We start from the raw sequence: 19688 nt of genomic DNA, 5'->3' as shown, positions 1-19688 counted from the left end.
TAATGACTTCATGACTTTCTTTGCTAATAAAATTTTAACTATTAGAGAAAAAATTACTCATAACCATCCCAAAGACGTATCGTTATCTTTGGCTGCTTTCAGTGATGCCGGTATTTGGTTAGATTCTTTCTCTCCGATTGTTCTGTCTGAGTTATTTTCATTAGTTACTTCCTCCAAACCATCAACATGTCTATTAGACCCCATTCCTACCAGGCTGCTCAAGGAAGCCCTACCATTAATTAATGCTTCGATCTTAAATATGATCACTCTATCTTTATTAGTTGGCTATGTACCACAGGCTTTTAAGGTGGCAGTAATTAAACCATTACTTAAAAAGCCATCACTTGACCCAGCTATCTTAGCTAATTATAGGCCAATCTCCAACCTTCCTTTTCTCTCAAAAATTCTTGAAAGGGTAGTTGTAAAACAGCTAACTGATCATCTGCAGAGGAATGGTCTATTTGAAGAGTTTCAGTCAGGTTTTAGAATTCATCATAGTACAGAAACAGCATTGGTGAAGGTTACAAATGATCTTCTTATGGCCTCAGACAGTGGACTCATCTCTGTGCTTGTTCTGTTAGACCTCAGTGCTGCTTTTGATACTGTTGACCATAAAATTTTATTACAGAGATTAGAGCATGCCATAGGTATTAAAGGCACTGCACTGCGGTGGTTTGAATCATATTTATCTAATAGATTACAATTTGTTCATGTAAATGGGGAATCTTCTTCACAGACTAAGGTTAATTATGGAGTTCCACAAGGTTCTGTGCTAGGACCAATTTTATTCACTTTATACATGTTTCCCTTAGGCAGTATTATTAGACGGCATTGCTTAAATTTTCATTGTTATGCAGATGATACCCAGCTTTATCTATCCATGAAGCCAGAGGATACACACCAATTAGCTAAACTGCAGGATTGTCTTACAGACATAAAGACATGGATGACCTCTAATTTCCTGCTTTTAAACTCAGATAAAACTGAAGTTATTGTACTTGGCCCCACAAATCTTAGAAACATGGTGTCTAACCAGATCCTTACTCTGGATGGCATTACCCTGACCTCTAGTAATACTGTGAGAAATCTTGGAGTCATTTTTGATCAGGATATGTCATTCAGTGCGCATATTAAACAAATATGTAGGACTGCTTTTTTGCATTTGCGCAATATCTCTAAAATTAGAAAGGTCTTGTCTCAGAGTGATGCTGAAAAACTAATTCATGCATTTATTTCCTCTAGGCTGGACTATTGTAATTCATTATTATCAGGTTGTCCTAAAAGTTCCCTGAAAAGCCTTCAGTTAATTCAAAATGCTGCAGCTACAGTACTGACAGGGACTAGAAGGAGAGAGCATATCTCACCCATATTGGCCTCTCTTCATTGGCTTCCTGTTAATTCTAGAATAGAATTTTAAATTCTTCTTCTTACTTATAAGGTTTTGAATAATCAGGTCCCATCTTATCTTAGGGACATCATAGTACCATATCACCCCAATAGAGTGCTTTGCTCTCAGATTGCAGGCTTACTTGTAGTTCCTAGGGTTTGTAAGAGTAGAATGGGAGGCAGAGCCTTCAGCTTTCAGGCTCCTCTCCTGTGGAACCAGCTCCCAATTCAGATCAGGGAGACAGACACCCTCTCTACTTTTAAGATTAGGCTTAAAACTTTCCTTTTTGCTAAAGCTTATAGTTCGGGCTGGATCATGTGACCCTGAACCATCCCTTAGTTATGTTGCTATAGACTTAGACTGCTGGGGGGTTCCCATGATGCACTGAGTGTTTCTTTCTCTTTTTGCTCTGTATGCACCACTCTGCATTTAATCATTAGTGATTGATCTCCACTCCCCTCCACAGCATGTCTTTTTCCTGGTTCTCTCCCTCGGCCCCAACCAGTCCCAGCAGAAGACTGCCCCTCCCTGAGCCTGGTTCTGCTGGAGGTTTCTTCCTGTTAAAAGGGAGTTTTTCCTTCCCACTGTTGCCAAGTGCTTGCTCACAGGGGGTCGTTTTGACCGTTGGGGTTTTTCCGTAATTACTGTATGGCCTTGCCTTACAATATAAAGCGCCTTGGGGCAATTGTTTGTTGTGATTTGGCGCTATATAAATAAAATTGATTTGATTTGATTTGTAGTATATGATTTTCTGTATTCTTATTTGGTTGTTTCTTGTCTGTTCGTGGTCTGTTGCAGGATATTTGTCCCTCTTTTCTTGGTTTAATAAAGGAACCGAACCACTCATCTGCATTTCAATAATGTGAGTGATGCATCCATGCAGGAAATGCAAAGATTTGTTTTAACAGCAAGTCTACATTAAACAAATACTAGTTAATACTGTATATACAGTAATACATCATCATATAATACTAAATCAAAACTGGCCTTAATGTTGTACATCACTTTCATTTCATAAAGGTTATAAAACCTGGTATGATAATGTTGATTTATTAAATTATTTAATCCTAAATCCACAGGACCTTGGTATCACCAACAGGGGGCAGCAGTCCACCTCCACTCAGTGCTGTCCACACCCTAATAATCTAAGTTCATGGAAGCAATCCCATACAAGTCCCAGAGCTAGAACCTGAATAAAAGTGCACCAATCAAGTCTTGGACACAACATCAAGTGGCCACCTGTGTCATAAGGTCCAGCTCCGGCTATCCGGTACGCTTTGAGTCTGGTTGGGTATCATGCATTAAATGTTACACAAAAATAACATGTCTTACTATTTCAAGAAGTCTGACAACAAACAGGAATGATCTTTCCTGAGTGTGACTGTAGATTTTTCAGTCTTCCTAAGTTAAAGTGTGTTTGGGCACGGCTCCTGTCAGAGGAGGGAGGGAAGGCCGACTTACCGCGGTGGCCTGGGTCTTGGCGTAGTTCATATGGGCGTAGAGCAGCACAGCTGTGTCATTGTGTGACGCCTCCAGTGCGATGGACAGAGCACTGCTGCCATCCTGCAGAGCAAGAGGGGAAAATCAGATAGGAGGGGGCCAGAGAGAGGAACGTGAGTTCAGTGACCCCGAAAACGCGTGAACACAAAGCTGTACAGTTTGAGACAGCCATGTCAAAGACACTACCCAAGACTGCTGCTTTTCCCAGACATGTCAGCATGTTCAGAGTGACAAGGCTGTGGTTGTGTTCAAGCAGCTTGTTTATTCCCGTCAGTCAAGTCAGGCTCCAGCCACATATGTGGTTAGTCAGCGACATCCACCCCAGTCCCTGTATTTTGGCTTCTCTTACAGGCCCAGTCTCCTCACTAATATCAATCTGCATGACACAATACAATTCTGTTTATGCTAATAGTGTGAGACGAAAGATGAAAGGTTTTAAGAAATTATTTTTCCACCACCAATAATATATTTATTTTATTATTATAAGTATAGTTTGGTACAGAAAAAATCCAGGTTTGTATTAAGACTGCAGTTTTTGTAGTCTTAATCTGGGGATTATTTTTTAATTAATTGACAATTTTTTTTCAATTAAGCCATGAATTATTTTGTGTTTAGTTGATTAATCCTTAGGTTAACTTAATAACCATAAATTCTACCAATAACTTTCAACCTTGTATTATTTTTGTCATTAAAAATTATTTATTTATTCACAACTGTAAGCTGTGTTTGTCAAGAGAAAGAACCATAAAACACACAAAACTGACATTTTTTATACACTAATACTGGGAGGTCAAAGCTCCGTGTGCTTCCCCCCCACCCCCCCAAAAAAAAAATCATTCAATTTTGATATTTATAATTTTTTTGGGGGGGATTTTAGGTTTCATGTAGGAAATGTACCAGAAGCCCTGAAAAGCTCACATCACCCACAAATTGGCAAAAAAAAGCTGCTCAAATTTGCAGCAAGGGCTCGACTGTTTATTCATTTGAGAAGTTACATTTTGGTGTAAATAAGATGGACTCACAGCCAAAAATCAAGTTAAAAAAGAAGACCTTTTATAGGGCTCCAACTAATGATTATTTTCATCATAATCACCAGTTTTAATGCATTTATCAATTACTTGTTTGGTCCACAAAATGTTATGATTTGATTAGATTAGTGTTTCACAAAGCCTAAGATCACATCCTCAAATGTCTCATTTTGTCTACAACCAAAAGATATTCAGTTTATTGTCAGAGAGGAGCAAAGAAACTAGAAAACATTCACTTTTAAGAAGCTGAACTCAGAGAATTGACTCAAAACAATTAGTCAATTATCAAAATAGTTCTAGAGACCTCTTCACTGATGTCTCCCAACTTCAGTATGATACTCAAGGTGTAGAATTCTCCCTGCTAGGGAGGCTAAAACTCTCTCACTTTGATCAGACATCAGGATCCTGCACTTGTCACCAGGGTAACACAAAATGCGGGCTCCTGATTGGATGAAAAGCGGAGCAATACAAAGCCTGGTATTTTTAATGTCTTTTTTTTGTGTGTGTGTGTGTGTCATGTGCCTTTATGAGTATAGGTCAGATTTTTGTTGTAATATGTGATAATAATACAATAACATGCTTTTGGAGGGCGGTATGCATTTTCAGAAGCCCGACGTTCACGACCAGTCGGCCAAAATGACAGATATTCGCCCGAGTTAGACAAGGGCGAATATGTGTCATTTTGGCCGACTGGCTGTGAACGGAGCATGTTATTTGCATTATTATCACTTTTTACTGAGATACACAACACGTAACACGTACATAAAAAGTTGGGTCACTTAACTTTTGTCGTGTCGGCTAGCTGCTGCTCTCCAATTTAGCCAGTGCATCCTCATCAAGCTGGCTGCTTTAGCTGCTGTTCATTGTCGTACTATCCATGAGAAAATCATCCGGAATATCCATATTGGGACCAAAACACACTTCTCGCCTTTTCATCTTTTCCTCTGCGGACAGTTTGGGGGTTTTTTTCCCCTCTGTGGACAATTCTTGGGCTGTGCGTGCTATGATGTCATTTGTTTACGCAGGGCGAGCGGGTATAGCCAGATACCGTGGACGTAAATCTGCAATACCGGCCCAGCAACGCCCCGGTAATAATACTGTATATTTCTTTATGAACCTGATCATATTTCCCCTCCAAAATAATACTGAACTGAGATATTCAGGCTTCTGTTGAGATTAAGGACCTTGCCCAAGGGCCCTTAGTGATTTTCCAGTCAGCCTGGGATATGAACCAAGGATCCTCTGGTCTCAAGCCCAACACTTAACCACTGGACCATCACCTCCCCATACAACTGTGTTCACTCTTTTTAAATCATAATGACAACAGAAACTACCCAAATGACCCTGATGAAAAGTTTACATACCCCTGTGCTTAATACTGTGTGTTGCCTTCTTTAACATCAATGACAGTTTGGAGTCTTTTGTGGTAGTTTGTGGACGAGGCTCTCTGATGGTGAAGCTGCCACTGACTATGTCTTGGACTTTATTTACATCAGTTATGAAGAAATACAAACAATATGACACTTTATGGTAAATCTGCATGGAGAAGACAGTTCTCAAAAACTGAGTGACTGTGCAAGAAGGAGAAGAGTGAGGAAAGCCACCCAGACAACTCAGAAGAATTTATAGGCTTATGTGGCTGTGATTGGAGAAATTGTGCACAGTGTAAATTTTGTGTTTTGCATCACCAGTCTTAGCTTTATAGTGCGGTAGAGCGGAGAAGGATATTCTGTCACCAAAACAGACCAAATCTAGGCTTGCATCTCAGATATACCTTCTGGCAATTTGTAGCTAAACTTTCAGGTCTTCTTTTTAAGAAAATCCTCCTCTGTACCACGTCATCATGAAAATGTATAACTGTTTTTGTGTTATCATTCATATTTTCTGAAAAATGGCCAAAAATCTAAAATTCTGCCAGGGTATATAAACGTTTGTATATTTTCCATCTATATTGCTGTGCAGTGTTCACTAACGCCACACCATTCTTGGAACATAAGACACCACTGTATAATGTTTTTATTTTTTCAAACAGAACAAAAAAGTTGTCTCCATGAACAGTCTTTCCTTTAACTTTCAAGTGAACAGAGTGCCACATTGTCTCTCAGAAATCTTGTGCCAAGTTGCTGACAGCTGCATGATGCAGTCAGGAAGCAGGCAGACAACAGACGGGACTTTCATTTTGTAGTTTAGACAAAAATGAAAACCAGCAGTACTTAGCACAACTAATTGCTGTGATTTCAAAGTCACTTTCAAATTAAGGCTTATATTGTTAAACACATTGAGGCCTGTCTGAGATGAGCATTTGCCCAAAAAGCAGGTAACAGCTCTATGGAGACAAGAATCTGAAATGTGCAATTGCCTGATTTGTAAATCACTATACAGTACAGTTAGTGATATTTACTATTACTAACTTACTAATAGTATTTATTACTAATAATAGTATATATATATATATATATATATATATATATATATAATTCCAATGAAGTTGGGACATTGTGTAAAATGTAAATAAAAACAATACAATGATTTGCAAATCCTCTTCAACCTATATTCAATTGAATACACCACAGAGACAAGACATTTAATGTTCAAACTGATAAACTTTATTGTTTTTTGCAAATATTTGCTCATTTTGAGATGGATGCCTGCAACACGTTTCATAAAAGCTGGGACAGTGGTATGTTTACCACTGTGTTACATCACCTTTCCTTCTAACAACACTCAATAAGCATTTGGGAACTGAGGACACTAATTGTTGCAGCTTTGTAGGTGGAATTCTTTCCCATTCTTGCTTGATGCACAACTTAATTTGTTCAACAGTCTGGGGTCTCTGTTGTTGTATTTTGGGCTTTATAATGCGCCACACATTATCAATGGGAAACAGGTCTGGACTGCAGGCAGGCCAGTCTAGTACCCGCACTCTTTTACTATGAAGCCACGCTGTTGTAACACGTGCAGAATGTGGCTTGGCATTGTCTTGCTGAAATAAGCAGGGACGTGCCTGAAAAAGATGTTGCTTGGATGGCAGCATGTGTTGCTCCAAAACCTGGATGGACCTTTCGGTATCAATGGTGCCATCACAGATGTGTAAGTTGCCCATGCCATGGACACTAACACCCCCATACCATCACAGATGCTGGCTTTTCAACTTTGCGCTGGTAACAATGTGGATGGTCTTTTTCCTCTTCTCCTCAAAAACAATTTGAAATGTGGACTCATCAGTCCACAGCTCACTTTTCCACATTGCGTCTGTCGATTTCAACTGAGCTCGAGCCCAGAGAAGGCGGTGGTGTTTCTGGATGTTGTTGATGTATGGCTTTCACTTTGCATGGTAGAGTTTTAACTTGCACTTGTAGATGTAGCAACAAACTGTGTTAACTGACAATGGTTTTCTGAAGTGTCCCTGAGCCCACGCGGTAAGATCCTTTACACAGTGATGTCGGTTTTTAATGCAGTGCTGCCTGAGGGATCAAAGGTCACAGGCATTCAATGTTGGTTTTCGGCCTTGCTGCTTACGTGTAGAAAGTTCTCCAGATTCTCTGAATCTTCTGATTATATTATGGACTGTAGATGATGGAATACCTAAATTCCTTTTAGTTGAACATTGAGAAATATTGTTTTTAAACTGCTGGACTATTTTTTCATGCAGTTGTTGAAAAAGTGGTGATCCTCACCCCATCTTTGCTTGTGAATGGCTGAGACTTTTGGGGATGCTCCTTTTATACCCAATCATGACACTCACCTGTTTCCAAACAGGTGTTTTTTGAGCATTCACCAACTTTCCCAGTCTTTTGTTGCCTGTCCCAACTTTTTGAAATGTGTTGCAGGCATCCATTTCAAAATGAGCAAATATTTGCACAAAAACAAAAACGTTTATCAGTTTGAACATTAAATATCTTGTCTTTGTGGTGTATTCAATTGAATATAGATTGAAGAGGATTTGCAAATCAATCATTGTATTCTGTTTTTATTTACATTTTACACAACACCCCAACTTCATTGAAATTGGGGTTGTACACACGTACACACACACACACACACACACACACACACGCACACACACACACACACACACACAATATACTATACTATGTTGGGAAGGTGTCGTGACACGGACCCACAACAGGGGGCGTTAATGAACGGACAATGGATAAGCCAAAGAGTAACAATTTAATGTTGTGAAGCGCACAACGAAGTACAGACAATAACAATATTGCGGAATGTCAATCATACACAAGGTGACGTGTGGCAGGCTCGAAGATAGAAGACGTCTGGAGATAGAAGAGCCGGATCCCACACGGCTTCCACCACCAACGGATCTGAAGAACACCGGAGCCGCCAAGCCCTGCGCCCCAGGTGGCCACTGTCTTCAGCAGTCAGACCCGGTACTGCTGGCAGAGAACAGAAACAGTTTTGATGAGTGTGAGTACACACACTCAGTAATCCCACAGTCTGTGTTCTGTAAGGGAGGGAGCACCTCCACCTCCAGTCACACACTCCTGCAGCTTCTGTCTAACCACTTATCTGGTTGGGGTGTGAAGCGAAGCCGTCGCTGATCACACCAAACGCCAATCCCACAGATAAGGCAACACCCACAGGAAAACGGCTGCAAAGAAGTTCAAACTATTAGTCAGTTTAAATTCAGCAGAGAAATGACCTGTATGGTAGCTGATTTCTCAGCGGGGAGGTGGAGTTGCAGTCCGGCTTTTATGGAGGTTGACGTAGATGAGTGACAGCTGGTGGTGATGATGTGACAGCTGTCACTCCACTGGTTTCGGCGCCCTCTCGTGCTTGAAGCCCGCACTCCAAGCAGGGCGCCATCTGGTGGTGGTGGGCCAGCAGTACCTCCTCTTCAGCGGCCCACACAGCAGGACCCCCCCCCTCAACGGGCGCCTCCTGGCGCCCGACCAGGTTTGTCCGGGTGCCGGGCGTAGAAGTCGGTCAGGAGGGCCGGGTCCAGGATGAAGCTCCTTTTCCCCGTTCCTCGGGGCCATACCCCTCCCAGTCCACCAGATACTGAAACCCCCGACCCTTACGACGGACGTCCAGGAGCCGACGCACGGTCCATGCCGGCTCCCCGTCGATGATCCGGGCAGGAGGCGGTGCAGGTCCAGGGGTGCAGAGTGGTGAGGTGTGGTAGGGCTTAAGCCGTGACACATGAAAGACAGGATGGATCCGCAGTGAAGCTGGCAGCCGTAGCTTCACTGCGGCCGGGCTGAGGACTTTGATGATGGGAAACGGTCCAATATACCTGTCCTTGAGTTTCTGCGAGTCCACTTGAAGTGGGATGTCCTTTGTAGACAACCACACCTCCTGCCCGGGCTGGTATGCAGGGGCCGGGGAACGCCGGTGGTCTGCATGGGTCTTGGCCCTCGTCCGGGCCTTCAACAGGGCAGAACAGGCGGCCCGCCACACCCGGCGGCACCTCCTGAGGTGGGCCTGGACCGAGGGCACACCGACCTCTCCCTCCACAAGTGCAAACAATAGGGGCTGGTACCCCAAACACACCTCAAACGGGGAGAGGCCGGTGGCTGACGACACTTGGCTGTTGTGGGCGTACTCGATCCAGGCCAGATGGGTGCTCCAGGCCATCGGGTGCGCGGAGGTAACGCAACGGAGGGCCTGCTCCAGCTCCTGGTTGGCCCGCTCTGCCTGTCCGTTAGTCTGAGGGTGATACCCGGACGAGAGACTCACGGTGGCCCCCAGTTCCCTGCAGAAACTCCTCCAGACCTGAGAGGAGAACTGACGGCCACGGTCTGAGACGATGTCCACTGGTATCCCATGCAGACGCACGACGTGGTGGACCAGGAGGTCTGCTGTCTCCTGGGCCGTAGGGAGCTTCGGGAGGGCCACGAAGTGGGCCGCCTTGTAGACCTGGTCCACTATCGTGAGGATGGTGGTGTTGCCCTGGGACGGTGGGAGGCCCGTGACAAAGTCCAGGCTGATGTGGGACCAGGGGCGGTGAGGTACCGGTAGGGGCTGGAGGAGTCCTGAAGTCCTCTTATGGTCAGCCTTGCCCCTGGCACAGGTGGTACAGGCCTGGACGTAGTCCCAGACGTCGGCCTCCATAGACGCCCACCAGAAGCCCTGCTGGACCACTGCCATGGTTCTGCGCACCCCAGGATGACAGGAGAGCTTGGAACCATGACAGAAGTCCAAAACCGCAGCTCTGGCCTCTGGTGGGATGTACAGTTTATTCTTCGGGCCGGTCTTCGGTCTGGGTTCCGTGTCAGGGCCTCCCGGACGGTCTTCTCCACGTCCCAGGTGAGAGTGGCCACGACAGTGGACTCGGGGATGATGGTTTCTGTTGGGTCTGACAATTCGGCCTTGGCCTCCTCTTCATGCACCTGGGACAGGGCATCCAATCGTTGGTTCTTGGTCCCGGGGCGGTATGTAATCTGGAAGTCAAAGCGCCCGAAGAACAGTGACCAGTGGGCTTGCCTGGGGTTCAGCCGCTTGGCGGTCCGGATGTACTCCAGGTTCCGATGGTCCGTGAAAACCGTGAAGGGCACCGTCGCTCCCTCCAACAGGTGTCTCCACTCCTCAAGAGCCTCCTTCACCGCCAGGAGTTCCCGATTGCCGACGTCATAGTTCCTCTCAGCCGGGGTCAATCTGCGGGAAAAATAGGCACAAGGGTGGAGAACCTTATCGGACTCCCCGCTCTGGGACAGCACGGCTCCTATCCCTGAGTCAGAGGCATCCACTTCCACTGTGAACTGGCGAGTAGGACCAGGCTGCACCAGAACTGGTGCAGACGAGAACCGGCGCTTCAACTCCCTAAACGCGGCTTCGCACCGATCTGACCAGGTGAAGGGGACCTTAGTGGAGGTCAGGGCTGTCAGGGGGCTAACTACCTGACTGTAGCCCTTAATGAACCTCCTGTAGAAGTTTGCAAAGCCGAGGAACTGTTGCAGCTTCCTACGGCTTGTTGGGTGGGGCCAATCTCTCACCGCCGCAACCTTGGCCGGATCAGGGGCGACGAAGTTGGAGGAGATGATGAACCCCAGGAAGGACAAAGAAGTGCGGTGTAACTCGCACTTCTCGCCCTTCACAAACAGCCGGTTCTCCAACAACCGCTGTAGGACCTGACGTACATGCCGGACATGAGTCTCAGGGTCCGGAGAAAAGATGAGTATGTCGTCTAGATATACGAAGACAAACCGATGCAGGAAGTCCCGCAAGACGTCATTAACCAACGCTTGGAACGTCGCGGGGGCGTTTGTGAGGCCGAACGGCATGACCAGGTACTCAAAGTGACCTAAGGGGGTGTTAAATGCCGTCTTCCACTCGTCTCCCTTCCGGATCCGAACCAGGTGGTACCCATTCCTAAGATCGAGTTTGATGAATATTTGGGCTCCATGCAGGGGCGTGAACACCGAATCCAACAGAGGTAATGGGTATCGATTGCGAACCGTAATCTCGTTCAGCCCTCTGTAATCGATGCATGGACGGAGTCCGCCGTCCTTCTTACCCACAAAAAAGAAACCCGCGCCCATCGGGGAGGTGGAGTTCCGGATCAACCCGGCAGCTAAGGAGTCCCGGATGTAGGTCTCCATTGATTCGCGTTCCGGACGTGAGAGATTGTACAGGCTGCTGGACGGATACTCAGCGCCTGGGATCAAATCAATGGCGCAATCGTACGGTCGGTGCGGGGGAAGGGCGAGTGCCAGATCTTTGCTGAAAACGTCAGCAAGATCGTGGTACTCCTCCGGTACCGCCGTCAGATTGGGGGGGACTTTGACCTCCTCTTTAGCTGTCACACCGGGTGGAACCGAGGATCCTAAACACTCCCGGTGGCAGGTTTCGCTCCACTGCGTCACAACCCCAGACGGCCAATCAATCCGGGGATTGTGTTTCAACACCCATGGAAAACCCAAAATCACTCGGGAGGTAGACGTTGTTACATAAAACACAATCTCCTCCCTGTGATTCCCAGACACCACCAATGTCACGGGCTGTGTCTGTTGTGTGATTAATGGAAGAAGGGTGCCATCTAGTGCCCGTACCTTCAAGGGTGAAGGCAGAGCCACCAGAGGGAGCCCCACTTCCTTTGCCCATCTGCTGTCCAGCAGATTCCCTTCCGACCCCGTGTCTACGAGTGCTGGGGCGTGAAGGGTTAACTCCTCACTAAGGATCGTGACTGGGATTCGTGCGGATCTACGGGGTTTCCCCGCGTGCGTGTTATGGCCCACCCTTAGCCCAGTTTCTAAGGACGGGCATTGTAGTTTGACCGTTTGGGGCAGTTCCTCTGAATATGACCACTAGAGCCACAGAAAAAACACTCCCCGCGGGCCAGCCTCCTTTGTCTTTCATTTGGTTTCACTTTGGCCCTGCTCGTGTCCATAGCTTCGTCAGCAGGGGGAGCTGTTGCCACACGGGGCCCTCTGGCTGTGGAGCGTGGGGACGACGGCACCCTTTCGGACCCGGAAGGAAGAGGGACGGCTCGTGCCCGGTCACGCCCCCCGCCCTGCTCCCAACGGTGTTCCTCTAAGCGGTTGTCTAAACGTATAACCAGGTCGACAAGCCCGTCAAAATCCCGCGGTTCCTCCTTAGCCAGCAGATGCTCCTTCAGGACCGGAGACAGTCCGTTTATGAAGGCGGCGCGGAGTGCAACGGTATTCCAGCCGGACCTCGCAGCCGCGATGCGGAAGTCGACTGCATACTCGGCTGCACTCCGGCGCCCCTGTCTCATTGACAGTAGCACGCTGGAAGCGGTCTCGCCTCTGTTGGGATGATCAAAAACCTGTTTGAACTCCCTTACAAACCCAGCGTATGACGTTAGGAGCCGTGAGTTCTGCTCCCAGAGCGCCGTAGCCCAGGCGCGTGCCTCTCCTCGAAGCAGGTTAATAACATAAGCCACCCGGCTAGCGTCTGACGCGTACATGACGGGACGCTGTGCAAAGACGAGCGAACACTGCATTCGGAAGTCCGCGCACGTCTCGACACAACCTCCGTACGGCTCCGAAGGGCTTATGTATGCTTCAGGGGACGGTGGGGGGGGGTCGTTGAACGACCAGTGGGACGTCTGTGTCTGACAAGGGACCAGCAGGAGGAGATGCTGCAGCAGCGCTTTGGTCGCGCGCTTCCACCCTGGCGGTGAGAGCCTCCATCATCCGATTGAGAATAACGATCTGCTCGGTCACCAGATCCAACCGAGCAGTGAAAGCGGTTAGAATCTGCTGCAGCTCACCTAACACGCCTCCTGCTGGTGCCTGTGCACCTCGCTCTTCCATTGGCTGTTCAAACTCGGGTTGACGCCCCTCGGGATCCATGACGCTGGCCGAGAAATCCTGTTGGGAAGGTGTCGTGACACGGACCCACAACAGGGGGCGTTAATGAACGGACAATGGATAAGCCAAAGAGTAACAATTTAATGTTGTGAAGCGCACAACGAAGTACAGACAATAACAATATTGCAGAATGTCAATCATACACAAGGTGACGTGTGGCAGGCTCGAAGATAGAAGAAGTCTGGAGATAGAAGAGCCGGATCCCACACGGCTTCCACCACCAACGGATCTGAAGAACACCGGAGCCGCCAAGCCCTGTGCCCCAGGTGGCCACTGTCTTCAGCAGTCAGACCCAGTACTGCTGGCAGAGAACAGAAACAGTTTTGATGAGTGTGAGTACGCACACTCAGTAATCCCACAGTCTGTGTTCTGTAAGGGAGGGAGCACCTCCACCTCCAGTCACACACTCGTGCAGCTCCTGTCTAACCACTTATCTGGTTGGGGTGTGAAGCGAAGCCGTCGCTGATCACACCAAACGCCAATCCCACAGATAAGGCAACACCCACAGGAAAACGGCTGCAAAGAAGTTCAGACTATTAGTCAGTTTAAATTCAGCAGAGAAATTACCTGTATGGTAGCTGATTTCTCAGCGGGGAGGTGGAGTTGCAGTCCGGCTTTTATGGAGGTTGACGTAGATGAGTGACAGCTGGTGGTGATGATGTGAGAGCTGTCACTCCACTGGTTTCGGCGCCCTCTCGTGCTTGAAGCCCGCACTCCAAGCAGGGCGCCATCTGGTGGTGGTGGGCCAGCAGTACCTCCTCTTCAGCGGCCCACACAACATACTATATGCTATGTATATGTGTATATACTATTCCAGTGGTGTCCAAATTATTCCACAAAGGGCCAAAAGGGTGCAGGTTTTCTTTGCAGCCGCTGACTCTCGCAGATGATTTCACTGATTAACATCACTTTGAGCAGATGGGACGAGTTCATCAGTGAAAAGAAAACTGCTGCAAAGAAAACCTGCACCCTCTTGGCCCTTTCTGGAATACTTTGGACACCACTGTACTATACTATATATGCAACTTGTAAAGCACTTTAGGTGTCTTGAAAAGCACTCTATAAATCCAAGACATTATTATTATGAATATTATATAGTATATATATTATACTATACTATATATATATGATAATAGTTTTGCCCATTTGTCTATTTGACTCCTTTACTTCTTACAGAAGTAGTTTTTCCTTTTCTTTTATTGTTGTTTATGCATCAATGACACCAGATCAACTGTATGTGAGAACTTACATGGCAATAAATTTGATTCTGATTCTGATAATGTACTACTTTACTATAACAGATCAAAAGCAGCTGAATCTCTTCACCTTTCAGCAAAAGTCAGGAAAGGTCTTCCCCCTCCTCCCAAGCTGAAGCCCTCAGCAGATCTCCAGCTAACTCAAGGTTGGTGAACTCTGCTTAATATCTTGGACAATTTTTTCTGTGTGGTAACAGAAGTGTAAGTAAGTAAGTAAGTAAGGTTTATTTATATAGCACCTTTCAAGATAGAAATCACAAAGTGCTTCACATAAGAACAAAGAAATTAAAAGCAGCAGAAACATAGAACCATAAAACTAGGTAAAAGCCAACCTATACAAAAGGGTCTTTAGCTTCACTTTAAATGTTTCAACATGATGAGTCCACGGAGCATAGGTCCAAAAGCAGGGCCACCACCTCGAAAGCACAGTCTCCCCTGGTCTTCAGTCTTGTCCTAGGCACAACCAATAGGCCCAGGTCCAAAGACCTCAGAGACCTTCTTGTCACATATGGATGTAATAGCTCGGTGATATAAGATGGCATTTGACCATGCAGAGCTCTAAAAGTCAGTACTAGAATTTTAAATTGGAGTCTGAAATGGATGGGGAGCCAGTGCAAGGAGGAGAGGATTGGGGTTATATGTGACCTCTTTGATGACCTCGTCAGCAGCCTTGCAGCCGCATTCTGAACCGTTTGTAAGCGGTCCAAAGAGGACTTGCTAAGGCTAAAAAATCATGAGTTACAGTAATCCAGACGTGATGACACAAATGCATGAATGATCATCTCCAACTCCGCCCGAGACACAATGCTGCGCAGACGGGCAATATTACGCAAATGGAAAAAACAAGACTGTGCCAAGTGGATTGGAAGTTGCCTGTTGCAGTGACCGCTCAGCCGCTGAGCTGAGCAGGGGATACTCTGCTGCAGGACGCTCCAAGTACCTGCCTCTATTCAGCCTGCACATGGCTCACATGTCTCCCTCCCACATACAGGAAAAATCAGTGCAAAATGCTTCTTTTTTTTTTGCATGTGTCTATACTGTGCAGGTTTATCTGATTTTGCAGGAGTGTGACCATGAAGGCTTTGAGGAGAAGCAACGTTGGGTTAGCGATCTCAACAGGACAGCTGTGGTGTGGACACGGGACTTTGAAGCAGTTAGCACAGCTAGCTATTAGCGATGTTTATGCTTATTGGCTATTGACTGTGGCTGAACAAATAAGGGAATCAAAAAATGCAAAGGAGACAGTGACAATCAGATTGTTTATGACAATCATGTGGAAACTGATTATTATATTGAAACTGCGCTATGTGTCGCAAGAACCAGCATCGCACAGCAGGATGATGCTGTGGACAGTCTTGTGGACAGTTTAACAGTTTAAACTCAGTGCTCACAACCACACTCGACATGATCGCTCCACCTATATTAAAACCACGCACCCCAAGGCACAGTCGCCTTGGTTCTTGGTGGATTTGGAATAAAAAGTCTGCGGGCCACAGACTCATCATTCTCTCATCATACACCTTTTTTGTGGAATGATCTCCCTATGCAGATAAAACAGTCTGATTCTGTAGAGACATTCAAGTGCAGACTTAAGATGCATTTATTTGCCCTTTCGTATGGCTAGCATACTGGCAGAGTATGGAACTATGCTTCCTATCCTTTTAAATTCATTTTATTAGTAATGAAGCAGGGCTCGGCCTCAACTTCATCTAAATTCTGGGTCTGTTAGTGAAGCTTCAGGCCGGTGATTACCTTAGTATTTTCTCTGCTTTCCTGTCGATTTACTGCTAATGAATTATACCTTAGGTGTAGTTTTTCTGGACAACTGATTCTGCTCTTTTTCTCTCTGTCCGAGGTACGGATAACGGGACAGCTACTGAACACGGTGCCAGACTGACCGTGAGATGTCATGCCTGAAACTGTTGCAGCACACTGCAGTCTGCGTTTGGAATGGACATTGCAGTGGGAACAGGCCCATTGATGAGATGAGGACTGCTGGATGACCCCTGCCTGTGGCATAACCGCCTTCATGGACTTCTCATCAAATACATATTCTTTTGTTATTATGTCATGTTGTCTTGATTTCCTGTTTTCTGTTTCTTCACCTTTGTAAAGCTTTGTAAAAAACCTTGTAACCATTTAGAATGGCCTAAGCAGAGGGTCACCCCTTTGAGTCTGGTCTGCTTGAGGTTTCTTTCTCAAATCATCTGAGGGAGTTTTTCCTTACCACTGTCGCCTGTGTGATGGCTCTGGGGGTTGGTAAGGTTAGACCTTGCTTGTGTGAAGTGCCTTGAGGCAGCTTTGTTGTGATTTGGTGCTATATAAACTAAGTAAATTGAAATTGACTATATCCTCTGTGACTTTGGTGTGGCACTTAAGGTGACGCAAAATCAGTGGAATGCAGTTGTGTTGCAGGATATATATTTATTATTTGTTACTTAGTTTATTCAGTGTGGTTTCAACTTATTACCTCCACCAGGTTGTTTGTCTGTTTGTTTGTGAACAGCCTGGAGATAGGCAAGAAGTGATTCAATTTTCAAGGTCAAAGGTCCAAAAAACTGCTTTGGTGATTGCAGCCGAAAACAAAATAGTACACCATCTTTCCTTTTACATTGCACAACAGAAGACTGTCTCCAGAAATGATCAAATAAACGAGACTGCACTGCCCTATTCCATTAATATTTAGCATAAGGGTGTACTTGAGTGATCTGCTGACACTTTGTATTACTGATTTGTGCGGACATGTTATATTCTGATGATTCTTGTTTCACAGCTGTGACTGGTTTCCCCAAACATAAAATCCAGTTGAAGGTGTAAATTATTGGTTATTATTTTTCTACCCATTTGTTGTTTGTAATATGGGAAAAAATAAATAACCGCTGAGGAGTATGTTTTCACGTGACAACACGTGTGTCTGGAATGTGTTCCTCATGTCATACTACCTATTTGTTAACATAGATGCCTAAATGAAAATCAACATGCAACGCAGCCATAACACGAGCGTGAGGTTTGCAGTGTGTTTCAGGCCTTAGGAAAATGCATCAAATGTAATCCTTAAATATAGTGCAATGCTAAAATACCTTTGATCGTATGAGCATAAAGATAGGAAACAGAATGTGACCTTTTGACCTCTTAAAATAGGTCAAGGTTAGCCATCTTTGAACTTGTCTCAGGTCTGTGTCCCAAGAATGTTCCCTGTGAATGTGAAGATCATGGCAGTAATAGGACTGGACTTATGCTGAACACAGACAGACAGAGGGATGTACAAGGCCTTCGCAATACCCGATGGCCATATTCTGGCCTTGGGTAAAAAGGTTTAGTAGTGGTACTGTACGGTCAAGCACCCTTAGCTGAACTGTGCCGTGTGTTTACACTGAGAATGTTGGCCTGATTCAAATCAATCCTCAGTCCAGCTGTGCAATAAACCCAACCCATGACTGAATATAGATCTGCCTGGATGTTCTTCAGGCATCCAGACAAATCTGCTGTAAAAAAATAAATCACTTTAAAGCACAAACCTGTGTGGCTTTAAGAAAAAATAAAGCAAATGTCCGAGGCAGCAGTTCAGTTCCATGTTGGTAATTCCAGTGCCGGACAGTGATTGTAACTGATTTAAACAGTAGCACTGATTTAAACAGCGGGTAGATGAACTTGTCCAGGCGCTCAGTTTATCTCACTAAATGAGGGGGAGCCGGGGGGGGGGGGGGGGATTCAAAGTGAGATTCCTTTATAGTGCAGTTAAAAAGACCCTTTGTCGTGGGCTGCCTTTGTCCACCTTTGTCCTCTCCCCCTGTCTGTCCTTTTGTGTGTAGTTTGTCTGTTTCCCATCCAGGTGTTCCAGCAGAGCCAAGGAACACCTGTAACTCATCTACTCCTGATTATGAGCAGGTATTTTAACCCCCGGCTTTGAGCTCATCCTTGCCAGAATCTCATTCCCGATCATTCCAGAATCCCACGTCTGAGTCTGATGTGAGAACCTTTCGAGAGACTTCCCTGAGACGCCCTCAGCGTGAATTCTGAGCTTCCCTCAGCTACTCTCCAAGGTAACCTGGCCGCTCTATTTGCCTTAATAGAGTACTCTGACCTTGGTGTTTCCAGACGCCGTCCTGTGCAGCTTCCATGCCACAACGTCTACTGGTTTCCATGCCACTACCTGCAAACTACAACATCACTTTAGGAATGCTCAGCTGTGCCGCTGTTGATCCTCAGCCTGCCTCAGAGCGAGCCGCTCTGCTCCTGTCAGCTAAGTTCGTGTTTGTCTTTGAGTTCCTGAGATTCCACTCTCATTCAGCTCCTGTCTGTGACTTCATCTGTTTATTCCAAGAACCTTATGAACTGTATGCAAAGCTATTAAGAACTTCCAAGTCATTCCTGAAGCAGAGTTCCAGCTAAACTGAACTGCATCATTAGACGCTTCTTCTTCTTCTTCGTCTTTCGGCTGTTCCCATTAGGGGTCGCCACAGCAGATCAATCGTTTCCATCTCACCCTGTCCTCTGTATCTTCCTCTGTCACACCAACCACCTGCATGTCCTCTCTCAGCACATCCATGAACCTCCTCTTTGGTCTCCCTCTTCTCCTCCTGCCTGGTGGCTCCATCCTCAGCATCCTTCTCCCTATATACCCTGGGTCCCTCCTCTGCACATGTCCAAACCATCTCAATCTCACCTCTCTGACTTTGTCTCCAAACCGTCCCACCTGAGCTGTCCCTCTGATATGTTCATTCCTAATCTTGTCCATTCTTGTCACTCCCAAAGAGAATCTCAACATCTTCAGCTCTGCCACCTCCAGCTCTGCCTCCTGTCTTTTTGTTAGTGCCACTGTCTCTAAACCATACAACATAGCTGGTCTCACTACTGTTTTGTAAACTTTCCCCTTCACTCTTGCTGATTTTCTTTGGTCACAAATCACTCCTGCCACCTTTCTCCACCCACTCCACCCTGCCTGCACTCTCTTCTTCACCTCTCTACCACACTCTCCATTACTTTGAACAGTTGACCCCAAATATTTAAACTCATCTACTTTCACCACTTGTACTCCTTGTAACTGCACTATTCCACTGGGCTCCCTCTCATTCACACACATGTACTCAGTCTTGCTTCTACTGACTTTCATTCCCCTTCTCTCCAAAGCATATCTCATCATAACTGCATCATTAGACGCACTGCTGCTTAATTGCATTACTGACCTCTGAACATTCCTGAACTGTGAACATTCCTGAACTGA

At 45.9% G+C, this 19688-nt stretch overlaps 1 protein-coding gene and 1 long non-coding RNA gene across 3 annotated transcripts in view; one reads left to right on the top strand and one right to left on the bottom strand.

The window, feature by feature from the left end:
• The window catches only part of kank3 (KN motif and ankyrin repeat domains 3), an 88108-nt gene that overhangs the window by 2300 nt on the left and 66120 nt on the right, over positions 1–19688 (bottom strand). For both annotated transcript variants that reach the window (XM_034180085.1, XM_034180084.1), the window contains exon 11: positions 2849–2950. In XM_034180085.1, the coding sequence (XP_034035976.1) occupies positions 2849–2950 (102 nt within the window). The remainder of the gene's footprint in view (positions 1–2848; positions 2951–19688) is intronic.
• On the top strand, positions 912–16420 carry LOC117518841. The gene is made up of 3 exons (XR_004563089.1): positions 912–923; positions 11577–11581; positions 16338–16420. It is a non-coding gene; the product is annotated as an uncharacterized LOC117518841 (long non-coding RNA).

This window comes from Thalassophryne amazonica, chromosome 10 (assembly GCF_902500255.1).
Source record: "Thalassophryne amazonica chromosome 10, fThaAma1.1, whole genome shotgun sequence".
NCBI classification, from domain to species: domain Eukaryota; kingdom Metazoa; phylum Chordata; class Actinopteri; order Batrachoidiformes; family Batrachoididae; genus Thalassophryne; species Thalassophryne amazonica.
This window is presented reverse-complemented; position numbering and strand designations above follow the sequence as displayed.